Below are 21789 nucleotides of genomic sequence, written 5' to 3'. Positions count from 1 at the left end.
ACACAAGCTCTTCATTCATTTGTTAACTCATGCATGCTGTTAGGTGTTTAACCAATATAGAGCCGTAGGTTGTTGAACTTATTTCTGTGAAATTCAGTGTTTCAATAATTAAGTGGAAAATATCAGCAAGACATCATTTGAGTGTTTACAATCGTGGAAGAGCAGTTGGAGTACTGGAATCAGATTAAAGTGTCACCAATGTGGCAACAGAAATGGGAGTGTCAAAAAGTGCCATGCGATTAGAAAAGGCCACTGAAGCTGAAAATGCTATGTGAAAGCTTGCCGGTGGTCATGATACGATCACCACTCCTCAGGAGGATTGATATGTATCCCTAGTGTTGAAAAGGAACAGAAATGTCACTCGCAGCTGCAGACCTTGCAACCACTACCGGCACACAGGTTTCTGCCAGATCAAACTCACAGTGATTAAATCAAGTTGGTTTGTATGCATGGATGCATTTCGCTCAAACCTTGCCATCGTCGAGAAAGATTACTGTGGCGTATGAAACGTATCGCTTAGTGTTAGCAACAGTGGTCCAGAGTGATGCTCTATGGCGAATCCCGTTACACTGTCACAAATTTTTCTGGCCACCATACAGTATAGAGAAAGAGGGGGATCAACATAACAGTATATTCACGAACGGGATGGATGTGACCCCGGCGTGCTGGTGTGCAGGCATCATATCTTTGAGAGAGGTAGCGCTACATTCCAGCATCATCGCAGAGAGATTATTCTTAATCATGTTTGTCTTTTTAGAGGTGAGGTAGGTCCAGAATTTCTGTTTATAAACGACAATGCGCGGCCACACAAGAGCGCTGATGCATTAGGCACACTATAAAGTAAAGGTTTTGTCCTTATGCAATTGTCTGCGTACTCCCCGAACCTGAATCCTATAGAGCCTACCTGGGATGCCCTTGGCAGGCCTTTTTCACGAAGATGCTCTCTCCGAATTGAGAGAGGAGTGAGGCACTATCACACAAGGATACCCCGATAGTTCAATAGATAGCATGGTTAAAAGATGCAAAATATGCACCAGTTTCCGAGGTAATCATACTTCGTCCTGAGATACTCATACCTGTTTTATTCAGGCAAGAGGAACCATTTTTCTTGGTTGTATGGAAATCGTCTAAGTAGAATAATTTTTAGATTTAATTTTCATATTTTTCGATGTGGCAATATTTGTACCATTTTGCATTATGATAAATGCTCATTGTCTCCATTAAATATGTACTTAGTATCATTTCTTCAATCAATGTTTATTAATTATTATTCCGAAAAATGTAACTGTTCCTTAGCAATTTTCAAGCAGCGTATATATATATTATTTCGACATATTTATATAGACAGTATGCACAATTGAAATAGGCTTCAAACAAGATTATACAAGCACGCAGGTATACTTATATTTTGGAAAAAAAAAATAGGCTGAAAAAAATTGATTCATGGTAAAGTAGCTAGGCATTTAAATTTTTATAATAGACCCTCAATTATCTGCGAGTTCCGCAAAGAAATCGAAAATTATATTGCACGTGATTCATAATTGACCTCGATGGCCGAATCGAGCGGAGTGCAACTAAGTATTTTTAGGTATAAGCATTTTTATGAAGTATGTATGTACTATTTTTTCCCATTACTTGTTTGCGTAATTTAGACGTTGCACAAAGATTTCTGTTGTATGTTTAAAACATGTATAAATTCATTTTAAATTTATTTTTAGTGTTTCCACCTTATTTTTTGAGTTTTTTCGTATTGTCCGTGGTGCCTTTTGTCACCCAATTCAGCCGAAAATCAAAGTTTTACTGTACTTTAAAGGTTCTTATATGTAGCATTTCTCTCAACAATATATCATCACGGTGCTACCATGAATTGAAAAAACACATTGAGTAATTCTTAAAATTTGAGCATATTATAATAGTTTTCAGTAGGAGTATCATGCTTTATGTATTTTATATTTCTTCATAAGATGTATTGTTATTAAATAGAGATTAAAATACGAAACAGTGACTACTTAAACTTTAAACCAAATATGCTTTCTCAAAATGGCATATTGAGTCAAAAGCATACCATTTAAAACCAATTACTTAGTAAAAAGAACATTTACTTCATGGGCTTTTTCTTTAATTCTTTAGTTGACTCAGAACGCTCCATTTTGTGCCACTCCCTAAAAGTCTAAAAATAGAGTAAGAATCACTGAATAGAATAATAAAAGAATGATTACTTTTACATAAATTAGGGCAATTACTTTGGTTTTAACATTTTTTTAAAATTGAATTAGATGGTATTTCAACCTTCTACGAAGATGGATGAAGTGTAAATCAGATTTTTTTTAATAACTAAATATTGAAATATTACTTACAAAATATTAAAAAAAATTATTTTTCAACATAATTTCCTAGAATTTCTGCACATTTTTCCCAAAGTTATGTAAGTTTTTTTAAAGTTTTTTTTTTTATCCCGGTGGCTAGAAAGAAGTAGGCTGTGTAGTGAACCAATTGCGCAGAAAATCTTCTGCCTTTTTATTGGATTAAAATCTCTTTCCTTTCAATGCTTTTTAAGGGGTCCAAATAAATGGTAGTTTGTGGGTGCTAAGTCTGAGCTATGCTGAGGGTATTCAATTAGACTGGGCTCTTAAAAATAATGTTTCATCTGAAAATGAAGTCGTGTTTAGTCATGAAGTAATGGTTGTCTTAATATATATTTTTAGAATTATCTTGAAAAAAATTAGTAAAAGAGCGATGTTCATTATTTTTAATAATTTTAATATATTATACTATAAGTTTATGCGTTTGAATCGATTGCAATATTTCAAATATAGAAAATGTTTATATTCTCTAAGTATATTTTAGTTCAGGGCTCCCTTAAAATTTTATGAATTTATAGATCTTGGTGTAAAAAGTGTTGAAAACCCTGATCAAGGCCTAATTATCCCACAGGTCCACGGGTTCTCGGCACAGTGTTTAAAGAGGCCCTAAATGCCTGTTATTAATATTTACTTTAACAGTATAATCTTTGATGTGCTAACTTCTACGTGTTGTTAAAAACATCGTTATTGGATTTATTATTAATTACTTTAAAGAACATGTGGCGTTGCGGTCTGAAATGCAAAGTCCGAACTACGAATCTCTGACGTTGGACTACGTCGCTTGCAGCCGATAATTGACGTAAACCTCATATCTGAATGGAGATATGCGTGAAGGGCGAAATCAGCAAAATGCGCACAGTATGTTTTGGATATAACTTGGCCGCATCCCCACAGCTTGCTCTCTCTCCCCGTCGGTTCTAGCTAGCAGTCCCGCATGTTCTCGCCGGTTACCTTTTCGCAGTTTTTTTCTATGCTGCTTCAGTAGTAGGCGCCTCACTAGAGGGGACGGAAGTGACGTCACAGTCAACCGGTGCTTATTTCTGCCTCAACCGGAAGTTGCCTATTCCTGCCCGCCCATAAACCGGAATTGACTTATTTCTGCCCGCCTACAACCGGAAGTTGCTTATTTCTGCCCGCCTGAAAATCGAAACTTCGTCTGCAGCGTCATGGGGACCTTATTTCTTTTTTTCTTAAGCCTAATGTATTTTTAGTTTCGGTTTCTGTTTTTAATTTAGTTTCGTTTTTTTAAATATTATTTAATTTATTAGTTTTTTGAGGGTGGCAACACTTATTATTTTTATTCTTAGTTTTTAAGGATGGCAACACTTGTAAACTTTGTTATTTGGGGGAGATATTGAATATTATGATGTTATGACGTCATCTTTTATTACATTATAAATAAATGATACCATGCTTTTGATCTAGTGGCGCCATCTATGTGGGAATAAAATAACTTTAAATCTATTTTATTATTTAAATCTGTTTTTAATATTATTTAAATCTGTTTTTAATAATATTTATTAAATATAATTAAGGCTGAGGATCGAACTCACGCCATCAAAAAGCCTTCGTGGGTCAGTAGTTGGATATCATATCCACTGACCCACGAATGCTTGGTTAGATATGCGTTAATAAGTTAAACTTTTGTATTTTGAACACGTGTATAAATGAAAAAAGGATTTGATATCGATATCATCCTACAGTTTAATCGATATATTTAACACTTAACCTTTGACAGTTATTAAATAATTATTTCTGCCCCTCTTAATGTTATTATAACTTTCTCTGGATGGCAACGGTACTGACCATACACGTGTTAAGGTTAAGGACGTTTTTAAATCAATGGATATTATTTTTATAAGATTAGATATTTATCAATTAAATATACAATTGCAGATTTTATTTTATTACCGTCGTTCGGATATACGGCTATCAATATAGTCTTTGTCATTATTGAACCCAGAAGACAAGAGAACCCCTAGCTCTTGAGACAATACATGTCTTCGAAGTCTTTATGCGTGTCTATTTTTTCACATATCTACAAAATAAAATAAACGCTATTTGAATATCATACTACTTTAACATCAATGAATTATTAAAAAAAGTTAACTATAACTATATCCTATCCTATATCGATAACTATATCCTCATGTATATGGATAATTTCTGTCCGGGACGTATGGGTTTTATCTGTATTTCATTAGTTAATCACAATTGTTAGGATGTAGCTTATCTATATACATGAGGATACAGTTATCGCGGCCCTCTCACGGTCTGTCAATATCCGTTAATATATAGTGAGATAGTTTTAAATTCGACAAGTAAATTTTTATCATTATTATAATATCAAATAAGAAAATTAAAGTACTTATAGGCACAATGAATTAATTACGTAATAGTGTCCTTCATTAAAAGCAAATGACGAAAAAACTATACGAATTCTAAAACGAATAACAAAACTAGTGTTAGTTGTTTTCTATTATTTAAAACATTATTATTTTCTAATATTTACTTGAATCACACTTACACTACTCCGGATTTATAAAAATATTTTTGTGAAAAAATAGACACGCATAAAAAGAATATGGTTCAACATTTGAAAATTCACTCAAATGAAAAAGACATTAAATGTCATTTATGTGATATGGGGTTTAATCGAAAGTGTAACTTGAGTAGACATTTAAAAAATCATGAAAAATCGAGAAACTTTTGAATGTGAAGAATATAAAAAGACCTTTTTCGAAATGATAATTTAAAGAGACACTTACTGACTCATTTAGTTTCGCATAAGTTTAATTTGTGTAGTAAATTTTTTAAGTCAAAATCTGATTTACTCAATCATATCCGATCCATTCACACACCGTCTTGTTCAAGAAAAAAGAAAGATCATTCCACAAATAACAATAAAAAGATGAAAAAAAATTGTGAAAATGAAATTGGAAGTGTTTAAGAAAGAGACAACGAGAATTAGGAAACTATGAAGTTGTGTTCGAGTCCCACATATGTCAAGCTTTTTGGAAAGATTTTTCTGCTAATTCATAGAGATAGGAGTATGGATGAATTTTGTAAAAAGTAGTATTTGTCCTTGTCCCGCACTCTGAATAGTTCATTGAACCATCGAATTCTCCTGCCTTTATGATTTAAAATTAATGTTTAAATGATTTTATAGAAAATATTTATTGATCTAACTTAAAGTAATCATCTTAAAACCTGAACGAGCTAGGAAATAATGTAGCATTTTTTTTTTTTTTTAACAAAATTTTATATTTGTTTCAGAAAATATTACTATATGTTTTATGAATATATGTTTTTGCAAAAAATTTTCTCTTTTAAGAAAATATTTTAACTTCTTGTTAAAAATTTGCAAGTTTTATAAAAATATTTCAAACTTTTTAACAAAATTTTCTACCTTTTTAATAAAATATTTATGTTCCTTACAAAAAATTTTCTCTTTTAAGAAAATATTTTTACTTTTTGTTAAAAATTTGCCAATTTTATAAAAATATTTCAAACTTTTTGACAAAATTTTCTATCTTTTAATAAAATATATGTGTTTCTTACAACAAATCTTTTCTTTTAAGAAATTATTTTAACTTTTTGTTAAAAGTTTGCTAGTTTTATAAAAATATTTCTAACTTTTTAATAAAATTTTCTATCTTTTAAGAAAAATATTTATGTTTTTACAAAAAATTTTCTCTTTTAAGAAAATATTTCAAACGTTTTAACAAAATTTTCTATTTTATCAGAAAATATTCATGTTTTTACAAAAAATTTGTATTTTAAGAAAATATTTTAACTCTTTGTTAAACATTTTCTATCTTTTAAGAAAATATGTATGTTTTTACAAAAAAATTTCTCTTTTAAGAAAATATTTTTTACTTTTTGTTAAAAATTTGTCAGTTTTATAAAAATATTTATGTTTTTGCAAATAAAACTTCGAGTTTGTCAGAAAATTCCACATATTTTTCTGAAACTTTTTGTATGAATTATTAAAGAGTGCAATTTTTTCTTGATAATATAAACTTTTTCACATGTGAAAATGCTCAATAAAGACAAAATATATTTTAATAAAATAAATAACATTTTATTCAAAGTTTCATCCAACCACTTCTGCGAGCATACATCATATGTTTCTTAACAATTTTCTGAGAAATAGTTGTATTCCCACGTTCTATAACAATTATGAAGCACTATGTTATACTTTTTATTTTGCCTGATTGATAAAATGTGGATAAACCCCAACCGTCCCGGACAGACATTATCTTTGTAAAATTATGTGCGAAAATAGATAACATGGCTCTCCCAAGTTCTGTAATCAATATCCGTTAAAGGTTATATACTTTTGAATTTACTCGTATTTTCAAAATAAAGTAAGTTATTTGCATTATTAAAATATTAAATAATAATAAAATGAATATGTTTTGAATATAAGTGAGTTTAAAACGGCAAAAATTCGCATTACATGTTTCTTAGATTTAAAACAATTTATTTGAAATTTTAAGTAAATATAATATATAATTGATAATATAAATATGTCGTTACTCATTTTCTAATAGAAAATAAAATTAAAGTTATTAATGTATTTATTTTAATAAAAATATGATTGAATAAACACCGTAGATATATTGATATATATATATATATATATATTATTTTTTAATTAGATAATAATTTGTTTAATAAATGATTTATAGAAAACTAATAAAATTTATATTTCTTAAATATCTAAATTAATATGTGTTGGAGTTCTTGCAAAACTAAAAATTAAGTGAAATCAAAGGCATCTGTCCAGTTTTCAACTAACAACCATTCATTGCTAATATCATATTCATTTTTTCATCATTAGTGTGATTGCGTAATAGATTAATTAAATCATAGATTATAGTTTTGTAAAAATATTTCAAACTTTTTATTAACATTTTCCAGTTTTCAGAAAATATTTTTTATTTTTGTAAAAAATTTCTAACATTTCAGAAAATATTTCTTATTTTTATGAAATTTTTCTATCTTTTAGTAAAATATTTTTGCTTTTTGTAAAAATTTTCTATCTTTTAGTAAAATATTTTTGCTTTTTGTAAAAAATATCCTTGTTTTGTAAAAATAATTCAAACTTTTTATTAACATTTTCCAGTTTTCAGAAAATATTTTTATTTTCGTATAAAATTTCTAACATTTCAGAAAATATTTCTTATTTTTATGAAAATTTTCTCTCTTTTAGTAAAATATTTTTGCTTTTTGTAAAAATTTTCTAGTTTTTAAAAGAAAGTTATTTATATTTTCTAGTTTTTTTCAGAGAATTCTATATATTGTTCTGAAACTTTTTTTTGTATTAATTATTAAAGGGTGTACTTTCTTACTGAATAGGATAATAATAGGTAATATTGAATAGTTTAATAATAATTACAGTCATTTATATCAACTATACATATATCAAAAAATAACTAAACTTCTAACATTTTAAGTATAGATGACACCATTAGAATATATATAAATTGATAACATTTATTTTATTAAAACCTTAAGTTTTTCCTCTGATCTCTGTACATTCACAGGATACTGGTTAACAAAAACCAAGCCCACTACTTGTCGTCGGCCTAAGCGTATGAGGTTTTCGTGGTTTTCCTCTTCATATAACATGCGTACTCACAAAGTCCACTTCGAACACATGCATTGTCTCAAGATCTAGGAGTTCCCTTGTCTTCTGGGTTCAAAAATGACAAGACTATATTGATATCCGTAAATCCAAACGAAGATGATAAAATAAAATCTTATAAAATAATATTCATTGATTTAAAATTAATAAACCTTTAAGTCTAATACTTTTAATATTCACAGTACTAAATAAATAAAAATTTTATTTTTATATTGAATTAATTTATTTTAAAATGCATTCATTAGTATTGATTAGGTTAATAATAATTAAAGTCTTATCAACTATATTTATATTAAAAAATAACTAAAATTAAGAGTTATTAATATATTTTCTTTTTAATATTTAAGTATAGATGGAGCCATTAGAATAAAAAGCATGTGCATGATATCATTTATTTATTATGTAATAATTAACACGTGTATGGTCTGTACCGTTGCCATCCAGAGAAAGTTATAATAACATTAAGAGGGGCAGAAATAATTATTTAATAACTGTTAAAAGGTTAAGTGAAAAATATATCGATGAAACAGTAGGATGATATCGTTATCAAATCATTTTCATTTATACACGTGTTCAGAATACAAAAGTTAAACTTATTAACACATATCTAACCAAGCATTCGTGGGTCAGTGGTTATGATATCCAACTACTGACCCACGAAGGCTTTTTAATGGCGCGAGTTCGATCCTCAGCCTTAATTATATTTAATAAATAATATTAAAACAGATTTAAATATTAAAATAGATTTAAAGTTATTTTATTCCTAAAATTCCCACATAGATGGCGCCACTAGAGTAAAAGTATGATATCATTTATGTGTTATGTAATAAGAGATGACGTCATAACTTCATAATATACAATATCTCCCCAAATAACAAAGTTTCTAAGTGTTGCCATCCTTAAAAACTAATATTAAAAATAATAAGTGTTGCCACCCTCAAAAAACTAATAAATTAAATAATATTTAAAAAAACGAAACTAAATTAAAAACAGAAACCGAAACTAAAAATATATTAGGCTTAGGAAAAAAAGAAATAAGGTCCCCATGACGCTGCAGACGAAGTTTCGATTTTCAGGCGGGCAGAAATAAGCAAGCGGGCAGAAATAAGCAACTTCCGGTTGAGGCAGAAATAATCACCGGTTGACTGTGACGTCACTGCCGTCCCCTCTAGTGAGGCGCCTACTACTTGCTTCAATGTTAAAGTGGTTAAGTTTTATATATGTTAGAACGTTTTAGTTAAATTTACAAGTTTCCTAAATGTTAATAAATATAGTTATTTATTTAAACTTAGTGTTATTTATGAAGAAACCTATAATCCGTTCTCGGAAACATTTTCATGTGGAAGGCTTTTTCTAGAGTTAGATTTCTTTTTAGAGTTTAAGTGGGGACTCTAACAAAGATACTAAACAACCCACAAACAAAAACTATTCTGTTTCCGTGCTTATGCTATATTTATATGAATAATAAAATTAGAGTTCGATGTTCTTACTTATTTTCAAAAATATTATAAGTATTCTATATAAGATTCATAATCCAGAATTTTTTTATATCAGAAAGAGGTAAGCTTTGTAAATTTTTTTAGATATTTTTCTAATATTTTGGGCTTTTTTAAAAAAGAGTAAGGCTGCTTTTTTTTAATTGAGACTTTTTGCCTTTTAAAATGAATCGCGGCGCATTTCTAAATGGGGCACTAAAAGGAAATGGGCCAAAATTCACCCTGATATTAATTTATAGATCTTTTGCAGTTTTAGATGAATGGCTTTTGGGTAATGGTGTAAAAAAGTTTAACCCATAAGTATAAACTTGCCCTAAGTGACCATTTCCATTAACTTAAAAATTTTTTCGCATATGAATGAGAACTTGATTGGTGAAATGTATTCACCCACAAAAAATTTGCTAATCAAGTTCTCTTTTCGAGGCAGTTTTTTTTTTGTATGCGAAAAAATCGCAGGCTGTTAGAACGGTTCTTTAGTCGAAACTCAATTTTTTAAAAAAAATGTTTACCTTTTCTGGTATTCTTGAGGTATTTGTAGATTGCAGGGATTCAGAGGAAGAAGATACAGCAGATCTAGAATCGATTGTTGCAGAATCACCATTGCTTTCTGATAATGAACTTTTTGGACCGCTGCTGTCTTGAAAAGGCATGGGCGATATTTTATGTCCTCCCGAATCATGTCTCTTGACTCTTCGACTTTTTTGACGAGATTCGAAGGATTCATCACTTTCTGATGAACTCAGGCGAGACCTTGTTTCGTCTCTTATTGGAGTACCAGCTGGTGATATGACAGGCCGATGTTTTTTAGATTTTTCTCCTTTTCTCAAACTTGTCCTTGGACTTCCTTTTATGCAGTTATTTTGAGTATTATTTATTGAGCAAGTGAGTAGGTCTGGTTTTGAAGAATCAGTTATTATTGGTGAGTTTGGAGGGGAGTTTATATCTCTACTTCGGTTTTTACACTCAGAAGTCTCCATACTAATACCTTCATCATCAACAGAGTCATCTGTACTTGTTGTTTGATAAGAATTTCTTTTACAAAGCATTTTATGTTTGCTTGCAGTCCATACTGGCAATTTTTGTTCGAACATCACGTTATTTGTGTGATTTTGAGTATGGCAATGGCAAGCAATAGTAGGTGGAAATACAAATGTTTTATCACTTCCTGTAATATATGTCATTTGAACTTCATGAGGTTTTTTAGGTGAAGTAAGGTCCATTTTTCGGTTCGGATGAAGATTGTGCTCTAAGTCATCTGTTATAGGGCTACTCGAATTACAACGAGATAAGCCAGGACTAGATATAGAGGAATATCCAGATGTACTTAAATTAGATTCAGATATAGTCCTATCTGATGAAATTACTGCTAATGGACTTAAATACATCATTGATTTATTTGGATTCGGAGTCCTAGGAGGACTAGCTTCATCCGAGTCACAAGAACCCATATTAGAAGTTATTAAAATTTTTGGCAAATCAACTGAATACTTTCGAGGTTGCGTGAATGATGGGATTTCTCTGTTTTTTTCTTGTTCATCGGATTCCGCAGTAAAAATATGGATTGTGGGTACAGGCACTTCAAGGTAGGAACTTTTTCTCGGACTTTTATTATTGCTTTCACATTCGGAGTTTTGTTTTTCGTCTGAATCACAGGGGTCTATTGTGATACAAATTGCGGGTGGGTTTTCAGTCGGTTTAACAGTAACTGCATCAGTATCGGACGCCTTATCGGATTCTATCGCAATGGGAGAGACATCTGCTTGTATTTCACTTGTATTAGGTTCTCCATTAATACTTTCTGATGATGACATATACTCAAACGATTGCTCTTGAATTGATTGAATTTCAGAAAATGACTGTCGAAAGGTAGATATGAAACTTGTTTCCTTTTTAGCACCTGCAAAACAAAAGGTCAATCATAAAGTTTAATCGACACACACATTTCATTTTACAGTTCTGTGACAGAAAAAAGTGGTTTACTGCCATCTGACTCTTCTGCCGAGCTATGTGCACCAAAATTCATTTTGCCTTCTCTTAATCTGAAGAAATCATCCAAACTAACTCGGCGAGTGTCTTTGTTTGAATTTATCAGGGATGCTAAAATTCGAGATTTTTCTTCTTCTTTTTTCAGGGCTTCGTCTTTCGGTGGTTCATTTGAAGAAGTCGTTGCGCTAAGGGAAAAAAAAATTCTGTAACTAAGCTCCTTTGTTCATTTAGCTCTTTATAATTAGTTATTAGAATTTTAAAATATATTCTTAAATAAAAAGGGACACTGAAATTTTAGTTTTTGATGATGAAGGCCTTTTACAATTACTGTTAATGCAAAATATGTAATGCTGCATTCCAGTTACAAAATTCTTTTCTTGTCAATGTTATGATTTAAATGTAAAATATATCTTAATATAACAGGTTTTTTTTCTACAGCAAAGTTATTTTTACAACTTAGCTATTTAAATTTCAAAAGTTTCTCAAGACTAACTTCTGTTGTTTCTACTGTAAGTTCAAAAGATGATCACCTTGAATAACTTTTGATCTGATGATCATATTTTCATGTTCAAAGATGCAATTTTAATCGTTTAAGATATTGATTGACAAATTCTACTTGTTTGTATTGTGGTTGTATGTTACCTGTTTGATTGTATTATAAATCAGAGACAAGAAGAACTTTCTTCAAATAAACATATTTTCTCTTAACTGTAGGTTGAATTAATGTTTTATATAATAATTTTTTTTCCATAAAAAGCTCTATTTGCATACATTAAGCGACCCTGAACGAACCTTGAACAACTTGTCACGAAGTCTAGACATTGAAATATTAGCCTAATAAAATTTTATCTTGAGCCAAAAATTCCTTTTTTTTTTAAATTTTAGTTAACAGGTTTTGCATTTTAGAGGAAAAGAACTGTCATATAAAAAGATAAATACTTTATATTTCATTCTAAGTACTTTTTTTTTATAGTAACAAGGTTGTCACGGGATATTAGCGTTTTAACATAAATATTTCTGTATTATCAGCGTTCGTTTAAATGGTATCTTAAAAAAGAAATTCTTAATTACCTTGTTCCCGGTGTAGATGTTTTATTTCTTTTGGATGAAGCCCTTCGAAGAATGTTATCAAATAGAAATGATCGGGATTGGTCTGGTGTGGGACTAGGACTACAGGAAATGCTAAGAAGGCTGTTCTTCCGAATACGACTGATAAATGATTTTGGACATGTTTGCGGACTTTCAGTTCCTGGGGTATGTTGATTTGAACTGCTCAAACTGTAACGTCCTGCTGGTGGTGAAGGCTCTGCAACAACAGCATATTACTGAAATTAGATATATATAAAAAGAAAAGAGAGAAATACTAAGCAATAAAATGTTTAAAATATAGAGAAAACATAAAAAATAATAAAGATTAGGAAAAGAGAAAATGAAAACTAACTAAAATTAAATATTTTTAAAAAATATTTAAAAAAAGGAATTTGCTTAAAAAAATTATTAAGGAGTAGGAAAACAAAATAACGAAAAGATATAATCTCGGCATCAGCTCACACGATCATATCCGCAAAAAAGAGTGCTTTCTAATATGGTATTATTATAACCAAAGCAAAATATATCAATACAATAGTGTGAGGAGTACTCAAAAAAATTTAAACGAAAATAGAACACATTAGGTAAAAAAATACAAAATAAAACAAATCATGCAAAAAACAGAAAATAAAATGTTAGAAAAAAACAGAACGAAACAGAAAACGTAATCTATAAAGCGAGTAGATAATTCAAATGAACTTACACGTACCATAATCTTTCAAGAATGATTTGAAATATTTTCGTAATAAGACTGCCAGATTACAAAATATGAAAACAGAAGCGTAAATAGAGTTTGAAGCCTAAATAAAGGGATCTTTTATGGCGCGTTTTTACTGCAGTACTGAAGCAAGTTCGATTTGTTAGTTACCTTGGATTGGCCCGAAAATGGATGTGCGCAAGGTAATAATATTATAGGTTATAAGTTCAAAATGTAGAGAAAACATGGAAAAAAATTACAGAACAATGAAAAAAGGGAAAAAGAAAAATAATAAAAATCCGAAAAGAAATATGCGAAAAAGGGGTGAATTAATAAAAATCCGGAAAATAAAGGATGTAATCTTTTCATCAGCTCAAACGATTATATTCACAAAAGGGAGTGCTTTCTAAATCTGTATCAATATAGCCAAAGCGAAATACACTGGTTATCATAAATTAAGGAAAAATCACAAAAATAGCGATAACTCTTTCAAAAGTAAGCCAAACCGTGCAAAATTTGCATATGTTGTCCACTAAGAGTAGCTGAGTAAAATTGCAATATGCAAATTAGTGGCGCTGCACTCGGCTTACGTCATCTGCCTGGAGCATAAAAGTCCAAGTTTGAGAGAAAGCACACAAATTTTACTGTGATTGCGACATTGAAAATCTGAGATAGCCAATTCGTAATAATGACCTCTAGGCATCATTTGCCTGAAGAACTACGATGGAGAGCCATCGGGAGACTAGAGGCAGGGCAGAGTCAATCAGAAGTGGCCAGATGGCTAAATGTGAGTCCATCTGTGGTTCATAGACTTTGGAGGCAATTTCAAACCACAGATTCGGCATCTAGGAGGTTCAGTCAAGGACGGCCAACTGTTACGACCAGTGCCGATGACCGATATTTGACATTAAGTGCACGCAGGAATAGAACCGCTACTCCGACACATCTTAGATCCTCTCTTGCTGCAGCCACCGGAAGGTTGGTGTCAACGTCAACTGTGCGCAGAAGGCTCCACGAAGGTGGTCTGTATGCGAGACGACCAGCCATTTGCGTGCCGCTCACATCACGCCATAGGAGAGACCGTTTGCAGTGGGCCCGACAACATGTCCACTGGACGTCAGATCAATGGAGGCCTGTTCTCTTTACGGATGAGTCCAGGTTTAGTCTAGAAAGTGACAGTAGACGTTATTTGATATGGAGAGAACCTGGGACCCGTTATCATCCATCAAACATCCGTGAAAGAGATGCATACGGAAGAGGCAGTGTCTGTGTTTGGGGAGGCATATCCTTAGGAGGGCGCACATACCTCCATGTCTTTCCAAGGGGAACCGTGAATGCTCAGGTTTATCGAGACAACATCCTTGATGCTTATGTGCGCCCATATGCCGGGGCAATTGGTGATTGCTTCCTGTTACAGGACGATAATGCAAGACCACACAGAGCTCGCATTGTTGATGATTATCTTCAACAGGAAACAATTACTCGCATGGAGTGGCCAGCTCGATCCCCGGACTTGAATCCTATCGAGCACGTTTGGGATGCTCTAGGGAGGCGTGTATCTGCCATCAATCCGCCCCCTCAGACCCTTGCCACGCTTGCAACTGCTTTACAAGAGCAATGGCTCTCACTTCCTATTGAACTGATAGACCGCATAATTGAAAGCATCACACATCGCTGTTTGTGCTGTATTGCTTCTAGAGGCAATCATATTCCATATTAAAGGTACTTTTTCTATTGCAAACCGATACTTCCAATTTGTTTATTTTATACATGTGCTAATTTCTATACTACTATTAATGTCTGATAATTTCTTTTTATGTTGTTTAATACCTTACTATGTGTTGTATATTGTGGGTAAGTTTCATAAAATTCCATGTGTAATTTCTTGAGTTATCGCGATTTTTGTGAATTTTCCTTAATTTATGATAACCAGTGTATATCAATACAGTAGTGTGAGGAGCACTAAAAAAATTACATCAAATAAAATAGAACACGTTAAGTAAAAATATCACGTAAAAACAGAAAAGGAAATATACAGAAAAAACAGAATAAAATATAAAACGAAATCTATAAAGCGAGTAACGAATTCTAATGAACTTGCATGAACGGGAAATTTTTCAAGAATGATTTAAAATATTTTCGTAACAAAATTGCCAGATTACAAAATATGAAAACAGAAGCGCAAATTGAGGTAAAAGCGAAGAGGGGTTTTGTTTTATAGTGCGTTCTTACTGCAGTACTGAAGTGCGTTTGATTTGTTAGTTACCAAGGATAGGCCCGAAAATGGATGTGCGCAAGGTAATATTATACTGGAAAATTTAAAGAAGTTGACAATTAGTAATTTTAGAAAATTAACTTTTATTTAAGAAGAAAAATAGAAAGAAACATGAATCGCCTGTTTTGCACATAATTTTAGCTACGGATTTGCCCAAATGGCTTTGTACATGGTAAAAATTACATAAATTAACGAAGAAGTTTTTCAGTAAATTTATTTTCAATAATATACAATTAACTCAATGATTTTATATAGAATTTAGTTGGGTATCCATTGTTTTTCATCAAATTTTGAAAGAGTTCGTCTATTTGTTTTTTGGATAAATAAGCATTACTACATATTCTTTTAATTTTATTGATTTGATTAAAAATGGTATTTAAATAGTTGTTCTTAGAAACATTAGAATTCCAAGTAATTAGTTTATTTATTATATACATATAGTTTATTATGCATATTACTTCTCAATTTGTTGTCCACCAAATGAATAAAATGAGATTAAACAGCTATTTCTAAGTTTTATTGAATTCAATTTTTAAAAATGATTGCGATGAAAAGTAAATGTTTTTAACAATAATAATAGTAAATATTTTTAATATGAAATCAAGATATGAAATCAAGATTCCAATGTGCATGAACAACGGTTCATGCAATTCTAAATCCTTATAATGTTCCCTATCTTCCCATTATTTCTTCCTAATCGAAATACTTGCATTGAATAGTGATTCTACTCATCAAATAAAATACTTACGATATTTGCTTCTTTCAATTTCTTCAGCTAAGAACTTTTCAATTTTATCAGCGAATTTTCTTTTTATGCAATAAACACAAAGGATGATAAGCAAAACACTAAACACTGTTATAAGGCCTAACCAGAAAGGCTCTTCTAGCATACGCTGGCTGAGAGGTCGATATGGAATTCGCATCACAATTTTCTCACAATGAGAACCTGAAAATAAGAATTGAATTCTATATTCAATGGAAACGTCAAGTTCAATAGATATGTGATAATATGGTACCTTCAAAGTCTTGAATGCAGCGACAGAAAAAGCTTCCATTCCGAATACTACAAATACCATTTGATTGACATGGATTAGGTGAGCAAGGATTGATTGTCATTTGGCATTTCTTTCCCTCATATCCAGGTAAACAATCACACTTCCAGCCATTAGAGGTGAGATTACAAAAACCGTTTTCTCCACAGATATTCAAATCACACCAAGTTAGGTGGCAAAATAAGCCTGAAATCAAAATACTTTCTTCCTCAAATATCTTTAATAATTAGAAGATCAATATTAGATGACTAATGCGGAAATCTACATGTTTTAATCTATTACGAATATTTGCCTCACACCTAAAATGGCTGAAGAGAAATGGAACTTAAGCATTTTTATCTTATTTAGAAGAATTTTAATACGCATAAGCTCAATTATTTCACTAGCGCACACATATTTGCATAGATATTTTTTTACGCAACTGAAAACAAACACAATACAATAAGATTGATAGTTCATAGAAATGCAAGAGCTACATATAAGAAGAGTAAATTGATCGTCCTGCACACGTATTTACATGTACTTTAAGCTAAATGTAATAAGATCTAAAACAAGTTGATAAGGTTAATATTTTAGAAACTGTAAGGGCTATGTGTAAATAGAGTAATATTTTTGATTTTGGTATTTTTACTCAAAATTAAATAAGATAAATAAGTTAGAAATTATAAGAGTTACGCCTAAAAATGTAAACTGTTTGATTTGAGACATTTTTACGCACATATTAAAGTATTTTTTTTTTCGCTTTTCGAAAGATAATTAAAAAAAATTGACAAATTCCTTAGTTCAGAAGTTATATGGGGTTTGTTTAAAAAAAGTTAAATGCTTGGCTTCGATTTATTTAGGTGCAAAACCATCATAACTTAAAAACCTTTATCGACTTGATTTCATTCGATTAAGCAGAAAAAAGAAATACACAGAAAATCATAACTAATTTGTCTTGATATCAATGTCAGTGTAAGAGGAATAGCAAAAGGAGAAGAAAAAAAACTAAAATGTTCTTCAATTTCATAAAGCTATTATAACTTCTAAACTATCAATTTAACTTTGATCTCATTCGATTCAAAGGTAAAAATACACAGGAATTAATAGTTTTAATTACACCCCTATTTGATATCCCTAGTCAATTGAAAATGGTGGCTGACATCAGGTTAGGGGATATATTTCAGATATCCATATTGGGTATCATATATAGATATCCCAATATGGATATCTGAGATTTTCCTTTTACAATCAAACAACTTTTAATACAAGTTCTGGCTCTCCCCTAATTAATCCCGTATTCACCTATTTAAGAACTGGTCTAAATGAACTTTCAACTAACCAACTATGATCAGTCGAATTAATTTGACACTTTGCTTAAATACTGCATTGAAATTAAGTACCCCAACTATTCATATTAATAATTTTTTAATAAGGTAGCTCCTAAGTAGTTGAATAAAGAAATAATTAGCTTTAAAGTTGTGGCCCAATATGGATACCTGAAGTCTCAAGAGATGAGCTTAACCGCCATATAAGAAAAATCTGCATAATATACCTTTCCGAATAGAAGCCCAGTCGTGTGTAAGCTGAGAGTTTCCTTAAAGATTTACTCAAAATTAAAAAAAAGCATGTATGTTTGACGAAATCTAAACAAGTTTCCTAAAACCGGAAGAAATTCGTCCAAGGTATCCATCCGCGAATGTTATGCTTACAAGGCGAACATGGTTAATATTTTAGGAAATTTTATTAATGGGATTCATGCTTAAATTTGCTCGTAATTTTACCATTCATAAAAATTTCCCGATATTTATAAATTTTAACTAGTTATGAAACTAAAATAAATTTCAAAAAATTAATAGCACAGCATAAATAAAATGTAAGGTTTGTTATGTTTTGAGTGTTATCCCTTATTTGGCCATATTTGTGCAAAATTTAACCTTTATTTTTTTGGCAGCAACGCATAGCATGCTTACAAAGTTTTCAAAATCCTTATGTTGCTTGTTTCGTTGAAATTTAAATTTAAAAAACGAGTTATATTATAAACACTGCAAGTATAATAATATTTGATGGCACCTTTTTTCAAGTTTAGGCGTAAAAATCAATAGGAGGTAGTATGACGTCTTACGACGAATTTTAACCAGTAGCGCCATCTGTGCTTAGCTTTACACAGTTTACCATCCTAACATAAGCAGACATAAAATAAACAATAAATTTAACACGCTTGTGGGTAACTTGCAACTTCCCAGTCGTCTTAGTTAATTTTTTCAGAAATAAATACTCAGCGAATTCTGCCCTTTCTACTTCAGTTCCTGCCCTTTCTTTTTCTTAAGCTATTCAAATTACCAGTTCGGACTGACTTGGCAAAAAACCAAAGTAAATCAGATGCTAACACAGAAAACTTTCTGAATATTGAAGCTAGCACGTTTAATTTTTTCTTCTCGTTTGCTGTTTTATGAGGAAAAATGAGTGACAAAAAAATATTCCGCTCTTATTGTCTTTTTTATGTGCTTTTTTAATTGATATTTTAAGGTGTTTTACTTATAATTTACGTTATTATATGCTTTAGATGCGGCGTTTCGTTAATGCTCGACAAACAGAAAAAATAATTTCCGTTGACGATCTCCGCGAGAAACTTTCAAAAAGCTTTAACTGAAATTTTTTTTCCAAATTCCCTGCTATGCTGACAGAGAATTTTGCTACTCTATGACAATAACTGTCTCTACAGCTCAGATCCCCGCTTTATTGGACTCTTTTGGTTGGGAAGTTTTCGACCATCCCTCCCTACAGTCTAGATCTTACGCTGAGTGATCTTCATCTTTTCCGATATTTCAAACATAATTTTGGCGGTAATCACTACAAGTATGACGAATACGTGAAAAAGGCTGTGACCTCTTGGTTAGCGAAGTAGGTGTCAAGTTTGTATGAAGAAGGTATTCTAAATCTAGTTATAAGGTGGTATGATAAGTGTTTAAACAAACTTGGCAGCTATGCTGAAAAAAAAAGAGAAACGTATGTAGAATCTGAAAATAAATTTGCTTTCATTGGGTTTTTATTTTCATACTTAAAAAACAAACCTCATACAATCTATTGAATATTTCTTTTAAGTACTGTCATTTTCAATTTTTATCACATCAAACAAAAACTTCTCACCCGTGTAATATGCGAAGCAATGACATTTATAAGAAGTTCCATTTCTAATACATTGACCACCATGTTGACAAGGATTTGGATAGCAGGAATCGATTGAACTAGATACCAATCTTCTAGTTGTATTCAAATATTGATCGTCTGAAATTTTTTTAGAGTAATTAATGAGAAACTAGTTAGAAAATTACAAACAAAACAGTCTGACATATTTTAATTTAAATAAGCAATAACGAAGAAAATTTTTATTGCAGATACATCATAGAATGATAAATTAAATTAAATTATTAAGAAAAAGCAAATAGAATAGAAAATTGTTAATGATAATCAACAAAAAAAAATAATTACTGAGCAAACTCGATACAAATTGTTTTGTGTAAAAATTAGTTTTTTTTTCCTTGTCATTTTAATGGTTATAACTTAATAAATATTCCATTGATCATGCTTGTTTTGTTTTGCTGAAGAATTGTTACAAAAATAACATGATTTTTGTACGTTGTAATATAAACAAAATGAACTTCTTAAGTCAAGAATCATAATTATAAGAGCAATAGGCGAAAAAATTAGATTGAATGATGAAAAACAATTACAAGTGAAAAGATAATTACTATTTGTAAATAATTAAGTACTGAGAAATAGCTTTTTCAGGAAAAGTATGGTGAATGATCACCTTAATTAAAGACTAATGTGATTTTTAACTGGTTGTACCTCTGGTTAAGCATTAAATAGATCTTTAAATTATTACTTATGCAATATATATACATAAATGAAGTTAGGTGAATATGGAAATGCTCGGATTTACAATCACTTGGCAGATTTTGCAGAATGGAAAAGTTAATTTTGAGCTTAAAAATCGTAAAAACGCATTTTCAAAATTTGAGGAGACAACCGGTTTTGCAACTGAATGATACATTTATAATTATTCAAAATAAAAAAGAAATAACAAAATCAAAATAATGATTCTTAATTAATTGGATTTCCAAGTGCGTGGAAAGGCACTCTCTCAATACCTCTGGTGGGTGCCACGGTGACACACTTTGAAAATTATTTTCCTAAGTAGAGTTTAAGAAGTATTAAGGTACTACTTACATTACATTGGAGATATGATTTAGGTATTTACATTGCATTATGTAAAAGTATTTACACTACACTGGAGGTATTTACATCGTAGATATGATGGTATATTCTTATATCTAGTGCATATTTTCAATGCCCCATAAAGTTTCATCGAAAAAGAAAATTACACAAATATATCATTGCTGAGTAAACTCACCTTTCTCCACTGAATATTCAAAAAAATAAGAAGGCAAGCTATTGTCATGATTCCAAGATATAATTTTGAGCAAATGAAGCACTGACCAAATTCCATTGCCTAAATTAGAGGGACGACAAGGACTCCAGATCATGAGAGTCTTAATGACAGCATAATTATCTTGAATAAGAACACCACTTCCCTCGCATGTTGATGGTACTTGATGAGTGAAATTGAGTAATTTTAAATGAATTTTATAACCTATAGGTGCCAGTAACCTTTGACTATAGTTTAATTCAGTTGGCTGAGGAAAATTGAAATTCATACTGTAAATTCTGCCTCTTTTTCTTGGATTAAGATATAAATTGCTTTCCAGTGTTCTCTCAATCCCTGAAATAAAAGAGTGAACTGAGGCATAAAAAACACTTATTTTTAACAATTTAGCAAAAAAATAAAAATAAAATAGGGCATCTTTATAACTAAAGCTCTGATTTAGATGACATTCGCATTTATTTGTCTCTTCTGGACACTTTCACTCTTTCAGGACATTTTTTTAAAAATACTTTTTAAGGTATTTTTCAGATATTTAAATTTTTCTTTATTCTTTTAGATATTTTTGGAATCTTTCGGGTATTTTTGTTAAAATTTTGGGACATATTTTGAAACTTTTATAATTATTTGATCATTTTTACATCTTTTATATATTTTGACTGAGTTATACTACATAATGCTTTACACCTTCTAGGAGAAAGATGAACATCATCTCCATCACTGAAAGATTATATATATATATATATATAAAT

General features: G+C 30.7%; 1 protein-coding gene across 6 annotated transcripts in view; it reads right to left on the bottom strand.

The window, feature by feature from the left end:
• LOC107455837 (uncharacterized) overlaps nucleotides 1-21789 on the bottom strand; it is a 105426-nt gene that overhangs the window by 2221 nt on the left and 81416 nt on the right. For 5 of the 6 annotated variants that reach the window (XM_043044692.2, XM_043044697.1, XM_071187659.1 and 2 more), the window contains 8 exons: nucleotides 21008-21376; nucleotides 19741-19878; nucleotides 16576-16797; nucleotides 16308-16505; nucleotides 12570-12804; nucleotides 11493-11683; nucleotides 10022-11409; nucleotides 2103-2170 (listed from right to left, as the gene is read on the bottom strand). In XM_043044692.2, coding sequence (XP_042900626.1) covers nucleotides 2103-2170; nucleotides 10022-11409; nucleotides 11493-11683; nucleotides 12570-12804; nucleotides 16308-16505; nucleotides 16576-16797; nucleotides 19741-19878; nucleotides 21008-21376 — 2809 coding nt within the window. The remainder of the gene's footprint in view (nucleotides 1-2102; nucleotides 2171-10021; nucleotides 11410-11492; nucleotides 11684-12569; nucleotides 12805-16307; nucleotides 16506-16575; nucleotides 16798-19740; nucleotides 19879-21007; nucleotides 21377-21789) is intronic. The other variant, XM_071187658.1, reaches the window with a different exon arrangement.

Source organism: Parasteatoda tepidariorum, chromosome X1 (genome assembly GCF_043381705.1).
Source record: "Parasteatoda tepidariorum isolate YZ-2023 chromosome X1, CAS_Ptep_4.0, whole genome shotgun sequence".
Lineage (NCBI taxonomy): Eukaryota > Metazoa > Arthropoda > Arachnida > Araneae > Theridiidae > Parasteatoda > Parasteatoda tepidariorum.
This window is presented reverse-complemented; position numbering and strand designations above follow the sequence as displayed.